Here is a 23963-nt window from a genome sequence, read left to right as displayed (position 1 = left end):
AGAGATGTCTCAAGGGACAAGTGGTCCCAAGGGTTAGTACCTGGCAGAGATGATGGAGAGGAAGGGCCGCTTGTCCTTAGCTGAGGCCTCCGTCGTCTTGACTCCATTGTCTATGATCATGCCAGCCTGTGGGAAGAGGGTACACTTGCTATCACGGTTGCCCACAGCCATCCTTACATGCTAGCCTAGGCACATGCCTTTGAGCATGCTAGTAAACCCCAGTATCATTCTCAGAATGTGTCCCATAGGGGAACAAGGACTACTGTGAGGGATGAAGAAAGCCCACCCCACTCTGCATCTCTCTGACCAGATCTGGAACAAGGTGACCTGTGGGGAGGTGTAGACAAAAAACTGGGGTCTAAGTGTTTAACCTGGGGTCAGAGCCAATTCTACATACAGAACGCACACTGCTTTGAAGAGTTTTTGTCCTAGACCCCCAAACCAGGGCTGCAAGTGTGTACTCAGAAGTGCGTCACAGACTTTCAAATGAAATGCTGAACTTAGCTTTCTTTCCCCTGATGTCAGTGACATCCTACGGCCTTTCCTGGCTCCTGTTTGACTTGAGGAGAAAGGCTCTTTTCTAAAGATTTTTTTTTTTTTGGAGGCAGGGTCTCATGTAACCCAGGCTGGCATCAAACTTGCTATGTAGCCAAGGAGGACTTTGAATGCCTGATTCCCCTGCTTCAACCTCTAGAGAGCTGAGATTAAAGGTCTGTACCATCATGTCTAGTTTATATACAAACCCAGGAAGTACCAATTTCCTTGTCTTCACTGTTAAGAATTAGACCAGACACCATCCTGATGTCCTAGAGACCATCTTGGTCCACAGAGTGTTGTCATCTTTAATCTCAGCCTTGTCCCCAGACCTTCTTGATGTGTCCAACAGCTCCAGACTTAAAGATTGTCCTTATGGGAAAGTTCTTGACATACTGAAGTCCCAGGCATCCCAATCCTTCCCCCTTTTACTCTAGCGCCTAGCTTGGAGCCGGGTACAAACTGGTACTCAGAAAAGGGGGACAATCAATGAAGGTGGTCAAGTTTCAACCTTCTGAGATAGCCCCGCACAGATGGAGTCACCCACTTCCCACAAAGAAGGGAGAAAGTCTAGGATGCCAATGCTACCTCAGAACCATGTCCAAAGTTCCCTCAGTTCATGGCCAGACCTAATTTTATAGTCAACATCACTCATGCCCACAAATGCATCACAGAATCAAACCCAATGTCCAACCTAGCATCCTCCGGGAGGGGAGCCTGGAGTGAAGGCACACCTTGCTCCTTTGGTTGGGCAGATGCTGTGACTGGCAAAGGCGGGCCCCCAAAAGAGACTTGTGGTGCATGGTCAGTAACCTGCAGGCCGTGGAAGGCTGCTCTGGACCCATGGTAAGAATGTAGCTTTTCCAGGCAGGTAAGGGCAGGGGGATGAACAGGCTGCCCATAGTGACGCAGCAAGGAAAGACTTACCCTGTAGTTAGAATGTGCTCGGTTGTTGTGGAATTTTCCCAGTGGAATGTGCTCGGAATAACCCGGGGAGTACATTCCCACAGAGGGGCCCGTTGGCACATGGTGAAAAATGAACCAGAATCCCGTTTCCTGTTGGGACAGGGCAGAGGAGAGAGCCACAGTAATTAGTGTCAGTGAACTCCTGATTGAGTGGCCCAGGCTCCGGGAAGGGATGCAGTACTGTCAGCAGAAAAAGCCATCATTAGACACCACCAAACACACCTGTGTGGTCCAGTGCTTGCCTGGACACTACACACCACCAAACATACCCATGTGGTCCAGTGCTTGCCTGGACACCACACACTACTAAACACACCCCTATGGTCCAGTGCTTGACTGGACCATAGGAGAAACCCAAGGTTACTCGAATTTGTCATTTGACTACTTGACAGCACTCACTCTTCACACCAACCCCACCCTATCTGCCACTGTCCGAATTACCGGATCCCTACAGAGGTTAGACTCTCAACTGATAAGAGTTCTGAAAGCAAGGGTTCTCAGTCTTCCTTGGAGATATGGAAGTTGAGGCTCAGGAAGAGCAACAGACAGGATCAGGGTCAAGGACCCAAGCAAAACCAGCAGCTGGGGAGAGCTGTGTCAGAGCAAGGCGACTGGGGCAGAACATGGGGCTTTGTTGCCCAGATGCTGCCATCCAGCTTCGGGGCTCCGGGCACACGAGGCTTCCCTGCTGCAGCTTCCTCCCTAGGCCAGGGCATAGCCTTGGTGTCAGAATCATGTGGTGTTAGCTTACCATGCTGATGATGCATCAGGTACCATCCGAAGGAAAAATAACTCAGAGAGAGTTACTGTGCATAATAAGTTGCTTAGCACTCTGGGATGGCTTGGATATGAGTGTCCCCAAGGGCCTCATGTGTTTGAATACTTGGTCTCCAGCTAGTGACTCTAGCTTTCTTGATATGACCTTTAGAAAGGGGGAGATGAACTGGAGGAAATGGGGTCATTGGGAGTGGGACTTGAGGATTATAGCCTGGCTCCACTTCCTGTCTTGTCTTTTTTTTTTCTAAAAAAATTTTTTTAAGTTTTAATGTTTTATGTACATGCATGTTTTGTTCGTATGTATGTTTGTGTATGCCTGGTGCCCACAGATGTCAGAAGGCATAGGATTCCCCCAAAAGTGGAGTTATGGATGGTTGTGAGCCACCATATGGGTGCTGAGAATTGAGCCAGATTCTCTGCAAAAATAAGTACTCTTAACCACAGGGCCATCTCTCCAGCCCCTCTCTCTGCTTCTCGGTCCACCCAGATGTGAATGAGCTCCCACTGAGGCGGCCCCAAGTAACACCTGCCATCACACCTTCCCCATGACTATGGACTGCATGCAGTCCCTTAAGCCACAAGCCAAAACAAACTATTCATTAGCTACGGTCACCGGGGTCATGAAGTGACAGGCAGGACTGTCATTTAACACCAAGTCACAAGACTCCCTCTCTCCAGACACATGGAGGCGTGGTCTTGGGCTCTGAACACACACATTTGCAGGGCAGCCCCTGCCAGCTCCACCTGGCTTATTTCTGCTTACCTCGGACCCCGCAGCCGCGCAGTTAATCAGGTTGTTGTTGGGATTTGCCATCCAGAAGGTGGACACAGCACTGCAGGGAAGCGACAGAGGTTGAACAGGGTCAGATAAGGGGCTACCAGTACCCTTTCTGTTGCATAGTGGGAAGGGGGGCATGTGAGACACCAGTATTAGTGGAGAAGAGTTTCTTGTCTGAGATTTGGGAAATCGTCGATGTGTCCATTTGAGGCTTCATTTTCTCACCTCAAGGCTGGGCACTTAAGCTGTGTACTGTTCAGGACTGCAAAGGCTAGATGCAGTCTGTGCTTCTACAGAAGCAGGAACATGGGTCCGAGAAAGTAAGCCTTTCTAAGGAAGGCATCTGTGCAGGAAGCCATGCGGTTCTCTGTCTGTGTCTCTCCTCTGTGTCTCTGTCTCTTCTGTGTGTCTGTCTTTCTGTCTCAGCGTCTGTGTGTCTGCCTATGCTTCTTTCTCTGTCTTTGCATCTCTGTGTCTCTCAGTCTGTTTCTGTTTTTTTTTCTTCATCTGTCTACTATCTCTCTGTGTCTGTTTTCCCATCTGCCTGCTTCTGTCTGTGTGTCTCTGTTTTCCTGTCTGTGTGTCTCTGCTTCTGTCTCTTTGTCTTTCTGTCTGTATTTTTCTATCTTTGCCTTTCTGTGTGTGTCTCTGTAACACTGTTTGGGTCCCTCTCTGGCTAGAAAGAGATTCTTGTGGTCAGGCTGATGGGTACGTATTGGGAGCTGTTGTGGCAGCTGCTTCCTGTCCACCAGGATGCTATGTGGCATTCAACCACAGGTGAGCCAGAGTTCTCCAGACAAAACAGTGCTAGTGAGACTCACGGAGGAAGCAGGGAGGAGGGAGAAGCTACCATGGGGACCTCACTCTGAGAAACAGGCAGAGGTAAACAGGAAGCTTTTAAGGGTCCTTTCAAGAGGTCCCGAGGCAGGACGATGGACGTTCACGCTCATCCCTCCCACCTTTCCTCCCCCAGACCCAAGTGTAAGGGGCACTTACACTACTATGCACACACTTACTTGCAGTCCTGCCTGGGCTTAGGAATGTACCCTGGGTACGAGTCCTCCGTGATCACTTTGCACATCCTGCTGTCCCGATCTGATGGGAGGAGGGTCCCCGACTTAACAAGGAGGCCAAGGCAGTGGTCAAAAGTGTTGCGTTCCTCTGGCCCATCTTCAGTGAAGAAGCAGTGGCCCAAGGAATTATAGCCCACCACATCCTTGATCTGCAGGGTCAAGACAGGAGTTTCACTCAGCACCCACCTGTGCATGTGTCCAAATATTCATTCACCGAGTGTGAAACAATACTCAACTACATCAGACCTAAGTAGACTGGGGATAGGGGTGGAGGCAACCTTGACCCCCAGGTAAAGGCCTGAGGGTGGACAAGGAAGCGAACAGGAACTCTCTGGTGGGATGTGCCGGGGATGAGGCTCCAGGGGATAAGGAAAGGTATGAGAGCTCAGAAGTGTATAGGTGGTTCCAGGGGGAGATCCAGACCCTCATTCTAGAGACGATTCTGTCGAGCTTGCCAGGATATCCCAAAGAGGGTCTCCAGGGCCTGAGTTGGGGGCGAGTCTGAGGGGTGGTTCATCAATGTCTGCACTAACACACTGCTATAATCCCTGGAACCCAAGCCAGTGTGTTGGTCCATGATGCCTACCACAATGCCTTCACACCCCAGGCTGAAAACCAGAGAGGGCTGGGAGAACCAGCTGCTGGGGCACCTTCCCAGAAGTACAGAGTGCGCAGAAAATCAGAAAGAGCATCTTGAAGAGACATGGTGAGAGCAGAGTGTGGTCTCAGAAACAACACCAGGAGGCTCTCACACCAGCCTGCCTACCTTGTCAACCACAAAGCTCTGGACTTGACCTCCATCGTCTCCAAGGCCTCGGAATCCTTGGAGAGCCTATCCCGAGTCCCAGTTCCCTGTTCACGACAGTGTCTCTCCCAGATAGACTCCTGCTTTGGCTCAAACACCCGAGGAGATGATCTCGGCTCACAGGGTACAGTGGGTGAGGGTGGGAGCATTCTCATCTTTACTGTGTTCTTCCAGTCCTGACTGTCCAGTGATTTCACCCAGTGAGATCTCCCCCCCCGCTTCCCTGTGACCTCGGATCAACCCACACCTCTTAAGGAGCCACCACTGTGCCAGGAGCTGGAAAATCTGCACACTATCCAAATGCCCTTGGCACTGACTGAAATACCGAGGCCATGCCCTCAGCCCTGATGCCACTACAAGGGACTGTCTTTCTCACTGTAGGGTGCTCAGTAACCCTGGTCTAATCCCTGTCAGATGCCAAAAGCAACTCTACTCCACCCCATTTCCCCAACCCCATCTGCCCCAAGCTGGTCTCAGACTTTCATTATTCTGTAGTTCACTGAGTAGGAGGGGGTGACGAAACTGTCTCTGATGGAAAAGTATTCGTCCAAGGTGAGCAACCCCAGTACCTCCAGGCTCTCCCATGGCAGGTGCCTGCTCCCTAACTTCAGGGCAGTCAAAGCTATTAGAACCATCCCCAAAGCAAGCCGCTCCACAGCTGAACGCTGACTGGTCTAGACCTTTTCATCTCGCTGTAGTCTCACATAGCAAATTTCTGTGGGCAAAGCCATGGCAGGGACATGGGTTTTTTCAGGCCTGTGTGTTCACAGAGAAGACCACACTGCCTGCCCACACCAAGCTCTCGGCCTCCTAAGCCTCCTTCCTTTAATCTTTGACAACAGGCGAGGGTGTGACCTTGAAGCCCAGTCACTCCTTCAATGGGCATTTCAGCCAATGCCAAGGTCATCCAGTGGGATGCTTCCTTCTCTTCTAGTGAGAAATGAAAGCATGTTATAAATAGCCCTGCAAGACAAGCCTGGAGGGGATTCGGCTGCTCTTGCTGGCAGAGACCTCTAAGACCAAATCAGAGCCTGGCTTTGCAGAGGAGGCAACCGTGCCCAGGGAAGGGAGGTGGGTGTCCCAGGTGTTTGGTACCCTTGGAGTCTCCCGTCTTCTGCTCATAGATCTTTCTATCTTGTCCCGACCCATTTGCCCTGCACTTTAGATCACATGGTCAGGAGCCCTTCTCTGAGAGTGAGTCAACGAGCAGAAACATTTTTCTAGCAAGCACTCAGGGAAGAGCTATCCTTTAAGGCCTGTGAGAGGCGATGCGAACAGAAAGGGCTTCACCCCAAAACAGCTACTGTTGTCAGATGTCCAGTGTCTTACAGTCTTACACACGTTATCGTGTTCCAACCTTAGGCTCAATGGATGTCAACTTGACTTGGATGCCCCAAGTCCCTCTCTTTGCAAGGACCGAACTCAGACTTGATCTCCATCTCGTTTGAAACAGAGACCAATCCACTGTCTTGAGGGAGCAATGACTCTCGCAGAGCCAGGAGGAAAGGAGGACAAAGGAGAAGGAAGGTCTGGGGCAGGAGAGGAAGAGTAATTCACACCTTTCTTAGCCACAGACTGGCTCTGTTACTCATACTGAGTATCCCTTGAGTGATAGATACTAAAAACATGCTCAGATTGTTTTTCCTCAGAACGCTTCATGAAGTTGATTATTAGTTATAATAAATGGATGGATAGATAGGTGGGTAGATAGATAGATGATAGATATAAATAGATAGATAAATAGGGATAGATGATAAAGAGAGATGATAGATGATAGAGAAACAGATACAGATGCTAGCCAGCTAGATATATAGGTAAGTAAGAAACAGAAGACGGTTGCACGAATAGATGGACAGGGAAATAAATGGAGATAGATGGGCAGCTAGGTAGATGATAGATACATACAGATAGACTTATCAGCTAAATAAATATTCTCTCTCTCTCTCTCTCTGGAGCTGTCCTTCTTTATACACTGAGCAGAAATAATGTGTAATCCCCTAGCCAGTCTCTTTGAGAAAACCAAAACTATATTTCCCCTTCATTTTCCTGAGCATCTTCTTTTGCCTGCCGAGAGCAGCTCGTGATTCCTGGAAGCCGTTTTAGGTCTTCCACTGTGGTTAGTAGGGCCTGAGCAGGAGATCGTAAAGGAGAAAATTCATATGAAAGACCCAGAAACAGCTGTCAAGTATTGTTTCAACTAACGTGACCCTCGATTTAGTTGTCACTGAGTCAGGGCATTGGCTAGTACTAGCAGAGACCAGCAATGGACAGCTCTAGGTACTAAGACTGTTCTGTGTATGTCAAGATACTACACAGTCACTGCAGTCTGAACCGGCTTCCGTCAACAACCTGTGTGTTCTACAAAGAATGATGCTTCAATTAAACAGACACAAGCAGAAATCAGTGATCAGGTTGACTCTCTGGATATGCAGGATTCCACTATAGCTTCAATCAAGCTCAGACCAGAAATATTTCGTTAAAAAAACTGCCTGTGAGAAACAGGCACTGACTCTTTCCCCTTGGCTGAGTTCCCCAAGCGATATGGGGTGCCAACTGTTTACTAGGCCTTTGCATGGCAGCATAAGCCACCTAGAGGTGACTGACTTAAAGCAGGAGCCTGTGCACAGGTTCTATGCAAATACCAGGCCATTTGATACTGGGACTCGAAATGAGGGATTTTGGCTCTCTCAAGGGACTCCTGGTACCAAAGAGGATGTTACTTACTCCTGAAATCTAGGGTGGGTATGATATCATAAATATGTATTGTATGTATATATAGATACATATGTTTATGTATGTACACACAGACATACCAGAGGGAAGCCTCACACGGAATTCAGCCATTTTAAAAAGAAATTTCATTTCCAAGCTTCTGCTGTTATTAAAAAATTTAAAAATAAAATTCCTGAGAAGAAGCTGGCCTTGGAGCGCAGGCAAGGGTCATTTGTTCTGCAGATCTTAATGAGTTTTTGAATATGCAAATAGAAGTTGGGAGAGGAAACAGAAGAAAACACCACCTAAAAAGGGAAGGAATGTGTCCGAGACTGTGCAGGGGAGGTGGGAAGGGGTGAGGGGAGAGGATAAGGGGAGGCAGAGCTCCCTCCTAAGGTCAGGTGCTGCCTGAGGAAAAGCGTGTGACCAGAGGGTGCTGTTCTGGAATACGCTGTACCCTCCTTTTCTGTACCTCAGTCTCCCAGTGGAGTCCTGGACCAAGGTAGCTTTGTGGGAAAGGAAAGATAAAAATCTGGGTCCTACATCTGGGCCCAAGTGGAAAGGAAAGATGAGAGCAGCTATGCAACCTGACAACACCCAGGCCATGGTGGCGCACGCCTTTAATCCCAGCACTCGGGAGGCAGAGGCAGGCGGATCTCTGTGAGTTCGAGACCAGCCTGGTCTACAAGAGCGAGTTCCAGGACAGGCTCCAAAGCTACACAGAGAAACCCTGTCTCAAAACAACAAAAAGAAGAAAAAAAAAAGAAAAAGGGGGGGGGCACATTCAAAGACATCAGAAAAGGGGTGAGCCAGAAAAAATGGAAGCCTCTCCCATAATTCCTAGCGCTGTGCAGCTGGCAGAGAAGATGCTGGGTTTCCCATTCCTGGGCCCCAGATATCTTTAGTAGAATGCCAAGAGAAGGGTGTGGTCCCAAAGATGGAGAGCCCAGGGTCTGCCTGGACCTGTTAGCCCCACAGAGCCATGCGTGGCCCGGCCTGCATGGAGGCAGTGGCAACCTGCTGTTGGTTTCATCCCCCTGTCACTTACAGTAAAGATAAACTGTGAGCCAGTGCCCAGGTGGAGAAGGGTGTACTTCCTTCTGCTCTTAAAGGAAGGAGGTATAAGAGAATAGATCTCACACTGGAGTCTGGTACTTCTGCTACAGGCCAGGAATATACTGATTGCCTTCCAGTAACAGGAAGGCAATGTTCCAGGTCCTGCCTTAGAGCTTGACATATACATGAAGCACACACGGAAATAAACTGAGCCCATTTCCCTGTGGCCCCTGCAGAGAATGTATGTAAAGCCTCTCAATGGGAAAATTCTTCCTTCCACCCTACACCTGTTAACATCCTGGGGACTGCGTGTGTGGAGCCTCCCTCTGAAGGCAGGCTTCCTCCCTGCACCCACCAGCACCGTGGTGCGCTACACTACATTGCCAGAAGGACGCCCTCAACCTAAGAGAGCAATCAGTTTGGTGAGTTTTTCCTGGAGACCCTTCGTATGTGAACATGCACTGGGATTTTTCAAAGTGGCAGAGAGGGAGCACATTCATGCAGTTTTTGCCAAGAGCATCTAACTACACAGGCCCTACTTTTTGGTGCAGGCATATGCTGGCTGCTATCTCCCGGAAGCAGGGATGTTTACACAGAGCACATAGAAATGCGGAGGCACATGGTGCTACCACCATTTCGTGTCCTCCTTGAAGCACGTCACTTGTTTTATCTGGTTCCGTCCTCACAACAGCCCTTTGAAGCCGACTCTATCAGCATTTTCACGATGCACTGGAGGAAACTGAGGCCCAGGGAGTTTCCATCGCTTCCTGCGACTCTACGTTTGTGACTTTTGATCAGAGCGAAGAGATGCACGGGCTGAGAGAAGAGCAGTGGTTTGCTAAAGGAAGCGGCATTTTAGAGCCACACTGCTAAAAGCTGTCTCCAAAATGCAGGAAAGCAGAAGCCGAAGGGATTGTGTTTGTGTCAGAAGAGAGAACTGCTTTAGATATTGAACTAGAAGGGGCTAGAAGAGGTGGCTCAGTGGTTAAGAGCACTTGTTGGTCTTGCAGAGGATTCGGGTTCATTTGCTAGTACCAGTTCCAGGGATCTTATGCCTTGATCAGACATTTGGGGGTACCAGACAAGCACATGGTATACATACATACATACATACATACATACATACATACATGCCTGCATTCCATATAAAGATTGATACACATAAAATAAAGCAATCTTTTCTTTTTACAAAAAAAGATAAAAGAATAAATGAGAGGAAGGGGGGCTGCCTGAAGCAGCCTGAGGATGAAGGAAGCTGGTCCCAAGATGGGGTTACACAGGCAGAGGACGGGGAAGAGTTATGAGCTCGCTGCCCTCCTGGGACACTGCAGGACCTGCTGGGGTGGGGCAAGTTGCTGAGACACCTCTTGGCTCCATACAGCTCAGCTCCACACAGCTTGGGGTGCTCCACACAGCTGGGATCTACTTATCTGGGATCCACCCACGTCTGACCAGGGATGTTGCTATCCCCCAGCCCGGGGCCTCTGCAGTCTAAACCACAACAGCATCTTTGTCTCTATATGGCCTCTTCTGGCTCTGTCAACTGAACCCTCGCCCTGAAATGTAGTCACCCCCTGGTAAACCCTGCAACCCAGGCAGCAAAGAAACACACACCAGCATGAAAGGCTAGCTCCCAGAGCAGCTGCATTCAGGACGGCGCACAAATGCACATTCCAAGAGCATGCAAAGCCAATCTGCAAAACTTCGGGTCTGCCTGGGATATGGCCCCACTGCTGTCTGCTTGGCTCAGAGAACCAGTGACCCAGATGCTGTCTAGATGGCAAACAGTGCAATTTGGTTCCGCCTTGGAAAGGCTGCAGTGAGTCTGTGCCTCCAGATCTGGCAAGCACAGCTCAGCTCAGAACTGCGTGGTGGGAGATCCCTGAATGGTCACTAGATATTTGTAGCTGGCACCCTAGCCATGTGGTAGCTGGATAACAAGGCAGCCGAGATGCTTCTTTCTAATTTGGCAGCTGACATTCCTGGGAACTGGGCAGGAGGAAGTCTTAGCTTACAGTGTTGCGCCGATCTGCTGGTTGGGCAAAGCTGTCCAGGGCTCTGCTCTAAGGCTCTGACTCTACTGTGGGTACCACTGACTCATTGTCCCAGGCTAGATATGGGGAATGGGGGGGGGTGCCCCAACTCACTGTCTTCCTTTTCCTACCATAAGTCTCTTGATTTCCCCACCTAAATTAACACAGACTCTTGGGGATGGCCCCCTGCCAGCTCTCGAAGCCTGTAACTCACTGAGGGGCTGGCTCCCCATGCTGTCCTGGCTAGTGTCCCGCATGCCTGCTCAGTTCCCCAAAGCCAGCCTGTTCTTTGGCAATACCTGGACTCCCTGCTCCGCAGATGGGTTGCTAGGATAACACAGCCAGGAATGTTTCACACACATCCTCTACCCAAGCAAACTGAAAGGTAACCCTGTTCTGCAGGGCTCCCAGGAGGAAACCGGAGACCTGACTGACTCCGTAGTCTGTCCAAGTTCACACCAGAAGCAGGTGAGAGAAGGCACAGCCCAAGATCTCCCTTCCCCGCATGGCCTAAGTCCCTAGATAGGCTGCCCTTCCAGCAGGTACTTACCAACAGACCATTGGAGCCGTGGACAGTGACACAGCGGGAGAAGGTGTGGTGGATGGAGAGGTCCCTGATGTACGTAGGTGGGTCATAGCCTCCCCGCTCATCCAGGTCGCCAGCCAGGTGGAAATGAATTGGGTACTGGCCCACCAGCTGCTGCCCCATGTACTTTAGCTCCACACCCTCCAAGTGGGCGGCTTTAAACCCCAGGGCAAACTGCAACAGGAGAGGGAAAGTTAAAAGAGCCCGAGGCCGCCCCTGATCCCCACCACCCAACTGATACCTGCATCCCCAGAGGACAGAAGTATCACCTTTCCAGTCTTTTGTCCCGGAGTACCTCCTGGGTACTCAACAAATGAACGAGGCTCTGTGCACATAGATGACGAGGCCTGGCCCTCTTTCACTAAGGAAGTGCAGCAAGGTTTTACAAGATGCTGCAGAATAATGGACTCTGGATTGGAAGTGCCCAGGACAATAGCTAGACTTGCTTCGATCTTCCTTTCCCATCTCCATAGCCACCAATGAAGAAGGGATAATCCTAAAATGCTTGGGGGGTGGGGGTGACAGAAAACCTGCCGCAGGAGTGCTGGGGACTGGAAGACTTCAGGGTACCACTGCTTACTGTGTGAAGCCTTCTCCCAGGAAGGAAGGGGGTGCTGACTCTCTGGAGATACCCTGAGTCTCTGCTCTGGGGGCCTATGAGTGGAGGGTGGTCACAGCACAGGGAAACTGCTCCGCCAGGCAATGTGTGCATTCCAGGAGCTCCGCAGAAAGCACAGTCTGGAATGACGTGAGTCAGAAGCAGGCTTGGCCAACTTCTACCAGAGGAGCTGGAGTTTGACATGTAGATCACTTCCCTAGATTCGGGTACCATCTGGAACACTAGTCCAGCAGCCAATGCCCGGAGAGCTGTGTTGAGAATGAGTCTGAGCAGAGTTTGGGCTTCATGGGCGACAGAGTCGTGGGGACTTAAGACCCTTCTCATGAGTGGGAGGCGCGGCAGTAGATTGTGTGACGGAGAACTACTGTCTCCTTTAGGTCTCACTGTGGTCTTGGGTACGTGGTGACAATAGCCAGAAAGTACCCATGGACCTAGGGACTGGAGACTCTAGAACCCCTAAAAACATAGGTCTGAACCACAAGACTCTCCCCCACTTCAAAGGCCAGCAGAGCTCTCTCTCTCTCTGTGAACTCTCAGTTTCCTTTGGTCAACCTCCTTTTTGACATTATTAAAAAGAATGACCCACGAGGCGGTGGTGGCGCACACCTTTAATCCCTCCTGTAGGGCTAAGAGCCTCAGCCAGGCAGATTCCTACCTTGATGTGACCCCCGAAGGTATCGAAGTCGAAGAAGTCACAGAGGTGGCTGCTGTAGGGGTAGCATTGGTCCTCCATCTCTCCCATCACCACGATGTTCCGAGTCAGGAGCCCAACTTCAGCCCTCATGTCCACACCGTCAATCTCCTCCCCAATGTGTAGGTACTGTGGCTTCCCTAGGGCAAAGAGGGTGAGGGAGCAGATTGGCAGGTGTAGCGTGCCCACTGTCTTCCTATCCTGTACTCACACAGTTGTAACTCACTCTTCACCAGGCCCTCACTCAGGCTGGGCCCCACGGTCCTTGTTCCCACGACACAGAACAATGCTCACGTTCGTATGGTCACATGCCTAGGAGCGGAGCTGTCGTTCATAGCCACCCACGCTTAGGTCTTAAGACCATCACAGATTTGGTTGCTTGTCCAGTAATATTTATTCTTCTGATTTTCAAAGCTAGACTCTCCCATGATCCATCTGACCCAGAGCTTCCCAGGGGCGCTGGGCTTCCCCCCACCTGCCTTCATCTAGGTAGAAGTGTCAGGGGTAGCCTTGAGTAGCCTCTCGTGCTTTCTAGCCTGGTGGACTAGCCTCACCCCTCAACCAGAGGAAAGCCATGGCCTAGAGATGGCAGGATGGCAGAGCAGAGGAGAGGGGAGAGAGGAGGGAGGGAGGGAGGGAGAGAAAGAGAGAGAGAGCAGCGCTAATCTCCCCAGAGCTTCCACTGTAACTGCCTTCCAGCTACAATTCTTCGGACAAAACAAACCCTCTCCCTCGCAGACCCCCACTTCAGAGCAGGGCAAACAAACCCATGCGCTACTCTCAGTAGCCTTGTGGAGAATACATTCACAGCCTGGTGCTTGAGGAAGAGCAGGCTGGTGTTCCTGCGCCCAGAGCCGTGGGCTTGTATACATGCCCCTGTGGCACCACAGGGAGCAGTAGGGAGGAACTTGCATCCTGCTCTGTGCTGACTTCATCCCACAGGGGAGGCGCTCTCCTGGCCCGTGGATCCTAGCCCTATCCTGTGGCACATTCAGAAGGCATTGCCTCCAGCTGACAGTCCTTTCCAGGCCAGCCACCTCATCCCTCATCTGTGTTGTGGATGCTCTCAACCCTCAAGCTTTCCCAGACCCTGCTATCCTTGAGAAAAAAAAATCTAACAAACCAACCCCCCCCACCAACGTACTCCCTCCAGAACCCTGCCCTGTGTGGTCTGAATCCTTGACCCCGTGTTCTGTCTATTCTCTCCCTCCCACTACCTCACCCCCTTTCCAGCCAAATTCGCTTAGTCTCACCCCTCCCATCTTCTCTTTCTCCATCTGTGCAGAAAACACGGCTTAAGACAGGCTCATTACTAAGATGGCTGACAGGGCTTGTGGCTATTTCTGTTTCCCTTGAGGATGCATTACAAAGAGCACGCCTCTCCTGTGTGGACTTCCAGCCCAAACCACACCACCTACACTACTTGGTTCTCACTCTGACCTTGACTTGATCGAGGAGGCCCTTGCCATGGCCTTGAGATACCACGAGTGCCCGTGTATGAAGGCCACGGTTAAAATTAGCAGCGATACCCACCACAGTGGCCTTCCTCCGCTTTCTCACCCACAGGAAGAGCTGACCCCGGCCCTCCCCCTTCACTGGCACACATCCTGGGAGCTGGCAGAATTGTTAAGGAAGCAATGCAAAATTCTGCAGACTCAGTGAGACAGTGGTTTCTTTGAAGCAAGATGACATCGCTCCACGCTGAAGCTGAGAAAACAGCTCCGGGCAAGAGAACGGAGCGTGTTTTCTGTCGCATCTGTGACAAATTACCACAGCTTTATTTTTTAGGGTCCTGGAGGTTAGATGTCCGAAGTTAATTTCCTGGGGCAAGTCAAGGTGTTGGCAGAGCTGCTTGCTTGAGAAGGTGCCGCATCGAAACTGTTCCTGGGCTTTTTCAGATTCCAGCGGCCACCTGTACTCCTGGGTTTGTGACCCGGTCTCCCAATGGCTCCATCTGCTTCAGTCTTACCACGGCTTTCTCTTCCCTAATGGCCCTCAATCCCTCTGATAACCTTTGTAATTATATTGGACCCGCCCACATAACCCAGGACAGTCTTCTATTTCCAGAACTGCAGTCAGAATTCTAAGTCCTTTTTGCCATGTGAGGCAATATTCATAGGAACGAAGAATAACATAACCAACATAGAGTCAGCCTTCCACAGAGTCCTTAAGAGTCCCAGGCATAGCGACAGCCAGTTTTCTGGTACTATAACTAATACCTGGGATGAATCAATTTAGAAGAAGAAAGGTTTAATCTCAGTTCACAGTTTCATAGGTTTCAAGTCAGGACCTGCTGGCTATGTCGTTTGGGCCTGTGATGGCGCAGGATCTCGTGGTGGTTGCATATGCCAGAGGAAGTCCATATACTTTGCGGCCAGTAATAAAACAGAGAAAGGAGGAGACCGGTATCCCAAAGTCTTCTTCTAGAATATACCCTTAATGAACTTAAGCCTTCTATTAGACCTCACCACCTTCCAACAGCTCCACGCAGAGTCTGACAGCGTTAGAGGAGATAATCAGAAGCGAGTTAACTGCAGACCGCTGGTCTTCTTCCTCCCTGGACCCACTATGGCTTTTGGTTTGGGTCACGGTCATGTGTCTTTACTGCTTTAAGGTCCTCCGGACATGTATGTAGAAGCCTCTGCTTCTTTCTGTGGTTCATCTCCCTGCCTGTTGGGTCTGTGGCCTTCACAAGCAATCTAGTCACAGGGCAAGGGGCAAGGACTGTCTCTGAAAGTGGCGCACATGGCTTCTGAGGGACACTTGCTTCAGAAAGCCAGACAGAGGAAACACAGAGACAGCTTGGTGGCTGAAAAGGAAGGAGCCTGGGGGACATGGCTGTCATGGGGTACAATAGGGAGGCTGTTTCTCTCTCTCTTTTTTTTTTTTTTTTTTTTTTGTCTTGCCGGGGGACCACTTACATGTCGGCTTCTGTCTGGATACATCTTCCTTCTCTCTTTTCTCTGTCAGCGGAGAACCTCTGCTCTTCTGTTTGCTCTCCCAAGCCACCCCTGCTCAACATGCAGAGAACTGGACCCTCTTACAAAGCTGGGTATCTGTCCCCAAGAGCATCTGTGATCCTGGTCTTCTAAGTCTCAGGCTCCCGGATCCAGAACTAATCTTCCCTCGTGGACACCCCAAAAGACAGTTACTGACAATGCCCAGGGACACTGGCAAAGGATCTTTCAGCCAAGCAAGACAGTTTGGGGTTGTGTGAGGGGTATGGTCAAAGAACTGACTCCCAATACCGATGAAAGGGTCAAGGAAAGTGATGGGCATTCCACTGGGTCCTGAGAGGTACAGCACAGAGCTGGCTTCCCAGAAGATACAATGAGCTACTGGCTCAGTCACATTAGCCCCGCTCCTTCTACTAGTCCAAGGCAGATGGGGCAGACACCCTGGTCCCTGGTAGGTTCATCGCTTTCATCCCCACCCATCCTCTTTAGTTGCCACCATGCTGGCTGGTCTTGCCTCCTGAGGCCCTTTGCCATCCGAGCCTCAGAGTTTTCACCCACCTGGTTGCCTTTATCCAAGACCATCATTCTCCACATGGCTCAGAGCCAGGCTGTGTGACTCAGTTTACAGAGGCACCTGGATCCTATGGTTTAAGTTCCCTGAACCTTGGGCCCTTCATCTATGAAGCAGAGATTTAAAAAAAAAAATAGCTCGCATCCCAAAAGGTAGCTAGATCGTTAAGTTAGTTAATCCACAGAATGTGTTCAAACAGCCCTGGGCACATGGTTGGAGGCCAGGGTGACAGAAATGACACCTGCAGTTGTCAGGGCTGTCTCCAGAGCTCCACCAGTGACAGGAACTGATGAACAACAACAGCTGGTTTCAGGGTTTTCTTTGTTCATTGAGGGTAAGGGGGGCTTGGAGGACTTCAGGTGGATAGAAGGCTGTGTTTATCAGACTCCCATGGGCTAAGGAAGTGCAGGTCCTGCTGAGAATTGTGGGAATTTCGCAGTCACAGCCAACTCCCCTGCTGCAAGGCTCCTATCAGAACCTTTACCACACTGCTGCCGTCCACAGCGAGGCCACGTATCTCTCTCCTTGTTCTTTCACAGGCCACTCCCAACTGCAGCTGCCCAATTCCTTCTGTCCCTTCCTGGGGAGGGGCTCTCCCACCCTCTCCACCTCTTTCCATCCCTTCCTGATGAGGGGATCTCTCGCCCCTCTCCACCCCACTCCTCTCAGCACGCACATGCGCAGGCTGGCCAGGTCAACATTGTCCCAAATAATTTAAGAAAGCCTTGGGCCAAGGAAAGGAGCGGGGAAGACCTGGAATATAGAGGGACTCTAAACTTTGTATTTTTCTGAGTTTATCCACATGCACCCCAATACCATACTCTGCAAACCTCCACCAGACAAATACAGAATCAGACAAACCAAAAGAGAAGAATAAACCATCAAAACCTTCTCTGGGAGACAGACACACAGGTACACTTGTAGGTTAGACCCAATCGAACCCAGAGAGTCAGGGGAAGTGGGCGGTCCTTCTCATACTGGCTTGCTTAGTCTACAGTAGCACTACCCAACCACCCACAAGGACATCCTGTGACAATTGATTCCTTGTTGTTCAACACGGTAGCCGCTAAGCCCATGCGGCTTTCACATTGAAAACCTGTCTACTCTATGAATTTAATTTGACTTCAATTTAATTGAAGCAGCCACCTAGGGCTGGTGGCTGCCACATTGGAAATCGTGGACTTAGATGTTTGATTTCTACAACCCCAGTCTCCTCTTCTGCTTCACATATAAAAGCAAGAACCCCCCAGAAGTTGAGGATCTCACAAAGAAGGAACGGGTGACCCTGGAAAGTGTTGGGGCTGTCAGGGGACATGGCACTCATTCTAAGTAGTGGCGGCAGTGGCTAAACGTGTGGAGATTATGAGGCAGAGTGGGAAGGTGACGATGGAAAAGGGGGGCAGCAAAAGGCCAAGGGGAAGACTTCAGCCACATCAAGAGGTGCTGGGAATCATACTGGTGAAATTTTGAAGAAAAAAAAAAAAACCACCTTAATTTTTAGATGACTTGTGTGTTTCCAGCACTTTGTCACCTCATCTGTTTCTCATCAGCAAACCCTTAAAATGCGAAGAAGAAGGCTATTTTCTGGAATTGGAAGGAAGGAGGATCCGAGAAGATTGGGTCCTTATCTGCAGCCAGACTGAGGAGGCAACCCTATAGAATGCACCAGGTGGGAGAAGAAGGCAGGCACAGAAAGGGATGGGCAGGCGGAGTCCTCTGTGTAAGTGGAGAAGGGAGAGCAGAGAACGGACTTTGGGAAGAGGAGAAGTGGGTGCCTGCTCAGGAGAGACAGATGGACAGACAGCTTTGCACGCATACTCATCCCCACCTGAGGCTTCTGTGGCACTGCTTGCCAGAAGGAGCCGTTTGTTTCCATGGGGACACAAAGCTTCTGAGCAGAGCGGCTGATCCACTCTTACTAGGCAGTGTGAGGCTGAAGAAGAAGCCTTCGATGCTAAAGCATAAAGGGACTTGGGGCATCACGAAGCAAGTCTAGCATTGTCTCCACTCCTACTTTCATTCATCCTTTGGGACTTGGCCACCCAAGTAGCCCTCTGACACTCCTGGTCCAGTTGTTTGAGTCGGTAGCCCTCGCATGAACAGTGGGAACAGTAGCCCTTAGCATGAACCCCCCCATCTCTGCTGTGTGAGCCTGGCATCTCGTGGGTCCTTCAACCTCAGGGTTATCTTGCCATCCACAGCTCTCCTCCACAATCCCATGTGCGTACAGGTCCCAAATGGCAGAAACGGCAAATGAAGCATACCAGGTCCAACCATTTGTAATCAGCCAAGCTCCTTCCATCCTTCCCACACTGAGGATCAGCTACTAAATTATTGAACTTAGGGCTGTGGAGGCGGCTCAGTGGTCAAAGCACTTGCCACACAAGCGTGGAGACTCAGCTCAGTTCCCGCACCTATGTAAATACCGGTTGTGAGTAGCAGCTCACCTATAATTCCAGGGCTCCAAAGGTGGAGACTGGAGATTCCTGGAACAAGCTACCTGGTCAGACTGACTGTGTCAGCAAGCTCTAGGTTCAGCTGAGAGACCACTTCAGTAAATATGCAGGAGAAAGATATTTGGATGTTTGGTCCTTAGGGAGTGGCACTACTTGAGAAGGATTAGGAGGTGTGGCTTTGTTTGAGGAAGTGAGTCATGGGGGCCATTCCTATTACCATTCATGCTGAACTTGACCAGGGGCTGTGCTCTCTATTGACCTGTGTTTTGGCCAGCAGACCATGTTATCAGAGTATGCCAGTTTTGTTTAGTTTTTCTGAGTTCATATTTTTTTTATTTTGTTTTGAAATAAGGTATTACCTTGAAGCTCAGGTTTGCTTGGAATTCACTATGCATCTGAGGCTGGCCTCAAATTCACCATGCAATTCTCCATACTTGGTCTCCCAAGTTCTAGAATTCTAGACATAAGTTAGTATGCCCAGTGTGAGCCAGTTCTAAACCCAGACTTTAGAATTTCTCCATTTTCCTCTCATTTCTATAGGAACATTCAACCTCTGTCATAAGAAGAATGTGTCTGGGGAAGACTAAGAATAGTATGGAACTGATCCCAGTTTCCATGCTGGAGCAAGGCTCAGCATAGAACAGCTTAAGGCCAGTGCTATGATAGTGTCCCCCAAAGGCCCATGTGTTAAATAAAGCTTTGCCATGATGCTATTAGGGCTAGCTTTGTGGGAAGAAGTTAGATCATCTTCCTCTTTCTTTGTTTCCTGGATGCCATGAGACAAGTAACTCCTTTCACGCCTAGTTCTTGTCCTGACCAGCAGGGCCAACAAACCATGAACTGAAGCCTCCAAAACCATGAGCCAAAATAACCATTTCATCTTAAGTAAATTTATTTCAGATATCAGTTTAGGCTGCCTGCCTGGACAATGTATAGATGCATCAAAGCAGAGCAAATGCTTGCAGCGAGATTCTCATCATTTTCTTTGTTACACAGCATTCTGAGAATAGCTCACAGATACACATCTCCTTTCACTTGAGGTCTACCCATGTCCAGATTCATGCAGCCTGGGCAGAAGTGGGGTGCCTACCTGCCACTCTGACCTGCGTAGAGGCACAGGCTTTGCAGGTGAGAACCTGGAACTCTTCTGCCTGGTACATGGAGTAGTCAGTGCTGGCGACGACCAGGGTGTCTCCAGGCCTCCAGGACTGCACATTGTCCACCAGGTTCAGGATGGTGCTGTTTACGTTGGTGTCGATGCTGACCGTGAGCTTGGGCCTCACTGTAACCCCAAAACAGGAAGGAGTGAGAGTCAGCCCTTTGCCCTCAGCAAACATGTGGCTGCCCACCTCTTCCCCCTCCCCTCTGGAAATCGGTAAATGCCAGGTGTGCCCTTCCAAAACCCAAATCATCAGGCTCTCTCCATCACAGTCTCAGTACTTACAGGTTTTTGAAGTCAACAAAAACCCAACCAAAAAAGACCCATTCATTAGCTCCGGGCAGAGGAATTTTCCACTGACTTCTAAGCTGGTTTTCAATGCTCTGCCTCACCACACCCACTTTGCCCAAGATGTAAAACAAATATAGACCTTCTCCACTGTTATTTACAGTAGCCGTAAGCCCCACCCCCAGTCCATCCCTAATGACTGCTTTCTGGAGATGCTGATTCCAGAACAAACCGGTGGCCCTTTCCAGTCCTTTCTAAGGAGGACCGCCTGGGGAACTGGCTTTGAAATAAATAACAGAAGAGGCAGAAAGTCTGTGTCAGCCCTGTCCACCAGCACACTGCCTTCTTGAACCATGCCCACCCCTTTTAGAAAAGTGTTTGACAGGGCAGAGTGTTGCTGTCTGCTTTCAACTCCAGGGAAGTCTGGCTGCTCCTAGACCACGAAGTGGGAGTAATTATGACTCTTTGATACTCCACACGCTGACCCAGCCATCCCGTTTCACAGTGCCTAGCAGCCAGGTCAGAGACCAGAGCACAGTTGCATTTCTAACCCAACAAGGAGCCAGGATCTGCCCGCTTACCAGGTTTTCCACATAGGAATCGTACTCGGTAGTTGCGGCAGGCTCGGCCCCGGGTGTAGCAAGCAAACCTGTAATCTTGGCCATTTTTGTAGACAACTTCAGTGTTGAGGGCAACTCCGTCCATTGTTGTGGCCTGAGGATGGAATGGAAATTACAGAGTAAGGGAACTTTTTTATGACGCAGGGGAAGCATTGGTTAATGTCCACATTTTCTATTTACAAGGCTAAAATTGTCCTCACTGCAAAACTATTTACAGCAGCCCAGGACTATTATCCCGATTGTCTATTAGAGTTTTGTTATAAGAAAGACAGTATTAAGTCTCGGAGTGGAAGCAGAGTGGCCTGATTTGGGGGAAGAGAGTCAGCTAGGTTTGGGATCTGGAAGGAAGAACACCTTGCCTGTGTCCTACAGGACTTCCTGCTATCATTGTGTGCACATGTAAAGAGCACCCAGCACACACGGGCTCTCTTAGAACCCCTGGTATGCCCCTACTACCTGATGAACACCCTACCACTGTGAGTCCATGGAAGAAGCTGGCTAATTATTTATCGAGGACTCACCCCGTTCAACCCACAGGTGCTCAGAAGGGTTTTTACATGCCACCAGGAGCCTTGAGGCTCTGTGCCCAGGTTCTCCCCCCTCAAAGGCTGAGGTTTGGTGGGTTGAGGCTGCAGCCTGGGCAGCAGGACTGTAAAAGCAGCCCAGGTGATGCTAACAGGTAGGAAAGTTTGGGATCCACTGCCTCAGCTAAAGAGGTACATGCTCGCCGGTATCCATTGCATCCTCACAGAGAAACTAGGAAGAGGCCGTTGGTTCTGGCGATAAGGAAAACAGTGCGCAAGAAAGATGAGCATCACAAGTCAGTGAGTGGCAGAGGCAAAAACGAAGCTCGAGTTTATAAATTAGCTTCAATGATGCTTCCATTCTAGCTGTGCCCAGCCTAAAAGGCCTTTGTTCAAACATCCTGTTCCTCATTCCACCACCCTCCGTTCGCCCCCATTGTATCCTTGAAGTTGAGCGGGGGTGCCAAGCAAGAAGCGACAAGGGCAGGGCACAGTTTAGGAACAGGCTCAAAGGAGGGTGGTTCCTGCCAGCTGGGGCTCATCCCAAAGCCAGGGTGTGTCTGTCTGCAGACTGTGACTGTCATTCAAAGATGTGCAATTTAGAAAAGCACTGTGGCCATCTTTGGCACAGAAACCATGGAGTCAGGGAGACAGACTTGGATAAGGAAGGAAAGTATCACCAATGAGAGAGAGAAAGAGAGAGAGAGAGAACTAGACTTTTTAGGAAAGATTATTTGTACCTAATGGAGCCACAACTTTGGCTTGAAAGGAGGTCGCCCAGATATGCATGCTAAAAGTCAATTAAATTCCAGCTCTTTCCAAGTCATGTGGACACGATTTCCATGGTCTCTGCAGCAGCTGAGACCAGGTTATAAACTTGTCCCTAAGGGGGCCCACTAAGGCCCAAAGAATTCATCACCAAGTTCAAGGTCATCAACTGTTCAAGAAGCCCTGCTCCTTTGACCTCAGAACCCCACGGAGCCAGCTCCATCTTCAAGGGAGTCCTGTTGTACTGGCAACAGTAATGGGCCCTGGCTCATTCGTTACCCATTAGGACTGGATATTCGTCATGGGACAAACTCCAGAAATGATTTCAAGGAACTGCTTAATTATAGAGATTTCTCTTTTAATGACCTCAGTCTTGGGTAAGGAAAGAGGGAGAGAGAGAGAGAGGGGGGGGGGAGAAGAGATCTATCACTGCTAAATGGCAAGAATCTCTAAAGAAGCATTATTATTAGCTTTGCTTGCAGATAATAAAATACTTATATTATCATGGTTAGCAGTAAATTAAAATAATTTTGAACAGGGCAGGGTGTTACTTGCTTTTAATCCCTGCACTCAGGAAACAGCGGCAGGCGGGTCCCTGTGCTGGCTTGGTCTACACAGTGAGTTCAAGGCCAGCCAGGCTGGTGAGACCTTATCTCAAACCCTTCCCCCAAGTTTTTGAATGAAATTTGTAGATAGCATTCAGACGCCCATGTATGGAGTCAGTGAGCCTGTGGAACCAAGTTTTTTTTTTAATTTTTTTAAACATTTATTTATTTATTACATATATAATATTCTGTCTGTAGGCCAGAAGAGGGCACCAGACCCCATTACAGATGGTTGTGAGCCACCATGTGGTTGCTGGGAATTGAACTCAGGACCTTTGGAAGAGCAGGCAATGCTCTTAACCTCTGAGCCATCTCTCCAGCCCCCTGGAACCAAGTTTTGAGGGAACGTTTATGACCCCTAATTTTGCAGTGAGCCATGAAGTCAAATAATCCGATGGACCTCTACAGCCACCTGTAGGCTGGGAACAGACTGTGAATGCAGAATGAGGACATGGGGTTTAAACAGACCCTCACTCCGAGGATGGTAGATTATGTCCACATGGAACAGGTGTCCCAGAGCCCATGTCACACGCAGTCCCGGGCAGTGGGAATGATACAGCCATGATGAGGGCTTAGTGGAAGCCCCAAGGAAGTGGCAGGCGACGGGCAAAGAAAAGAGGTGTACGTGAGAATCTTTTGTTTCAGTGTGTGTGCCCAATGTGGCAGTCATCTCCTCCTTCAGGTAGAATAGAGTCTGAGTGGCAGACTCTGAATGGTGACTTCTATACTCCTTAGGAGGGAGCAGGGCTGAGGGCATGCTCTTCCTCTGGGTTGCTGGGCATGGCTACACTTCATATCCTATCTGCCCACCGTGTACTCAAGAGCCCAAAGGCATCAGAGCAGATGAGAGACGTGTGGGCCAAGCAGGCCCCTGCAGCTGGCACTCTCTGATAATAAGGATCAGGAACTCAGAGGCAGGTGCTGGAGTCTTAGCTTTCAACAGCTAAGGAACCTTTGCTTCTCCGTGGTGGGAGTAGAATAATTAACCTCCTTCAGAGGAGGAGGCAGACACTCACACCACCCAAGTGACAAGAAAAGGCTGTGGCCCACAGAGCTTTCTTCAAAGCAGAGTCTTGGGGATTTCCCTGGCTGTTGTTGTGAGGTCGGTACCTGTATGTCAATGGGTCGATTGCAGATTTTTCCTGGGTAAGCCGCTCGGAGATCTGAAATTTTCTCCCCACCTTTGCTCTGAGGTACCTTGTCATGGTTGAACCACTCCGTCCATTCCACATCTAGGCGGAAAGCAGAGACAAGGTCAGACGGGAAGCCGCTCCTATTGACACTTCCCTTTTGCAAAGGCAGCGTTAGTTTCCTGTTACTACAAAACCAGTGAGCAAGATGTAGAGAAATAATAACCCACCCAAAAATCCGCTCCCAAAGCCCAT

The 23963-nt window shown here is 49.9% G+C and overlaps 1 protein-coding gene across 1 annotated transcript in view; it reads right to left on the bottom strand.

Annotated features, from left to right (window-relative positions):
• Nucleotides 1–23963, bottom strand: part of Cemip (cell migration inducing hyaluronidase 1) — a 136233-nt gene that overhangs the window by 24698 nt on the left and 87572 nt on the right. Inside the window, exons 9-17 of the mRNA XM_050154029.1 lie at nt 23689–23810; nt 20643–20775; nt 19705–19896; nt 12595–12770; nt 11285–11494; nt 4072–4277; nt 3041–3110; nt 1462–1590; nt 41–126 (exon numbers count right to left, since the gene is read on the bottom strand). Coding sequence (XP_050009986.1) covers nt 41–126; nt 1462–1590; nt 3041–3110; nt 4072–4277; nt 11285–11494; nt 12595–12770; nt 19705–19896; nt 20643–20775; nt 23689–23810 — 1324 coding nt within the window. The remainder of the gene's footprint in view (nt 1–40; nt 127–1461; nt 1591–3040; nt 3111–4071; nt 4278–11284; nt 11495–12594; nt 12771–19704; nt 19897–20642; nt 20776–23688; nt 23811–23963) is intronic.

This window comes from Alexandromys fortis, unplaced genomic scaffold, assembly GCF_014885135.2.
Source record: "Alexandromys fortis isolate MF-2015 unplaced genomic scaffold, M_Fortis_MF-2015_v1.1 scaffold_86, whole genome shotgun sequence".
In the NCBI taxonomy this organism is placed as follows: Eukaryota; Metazoa; Chordata; class Mammalia; order Rodentia; family Cricetidae; genus Alexandromys; species Alexandromys fortis.
Note: the sequence above shows the minus strand (reverse complement) of the source record. Positions and strands in the feature narration are given on the sequence as shown.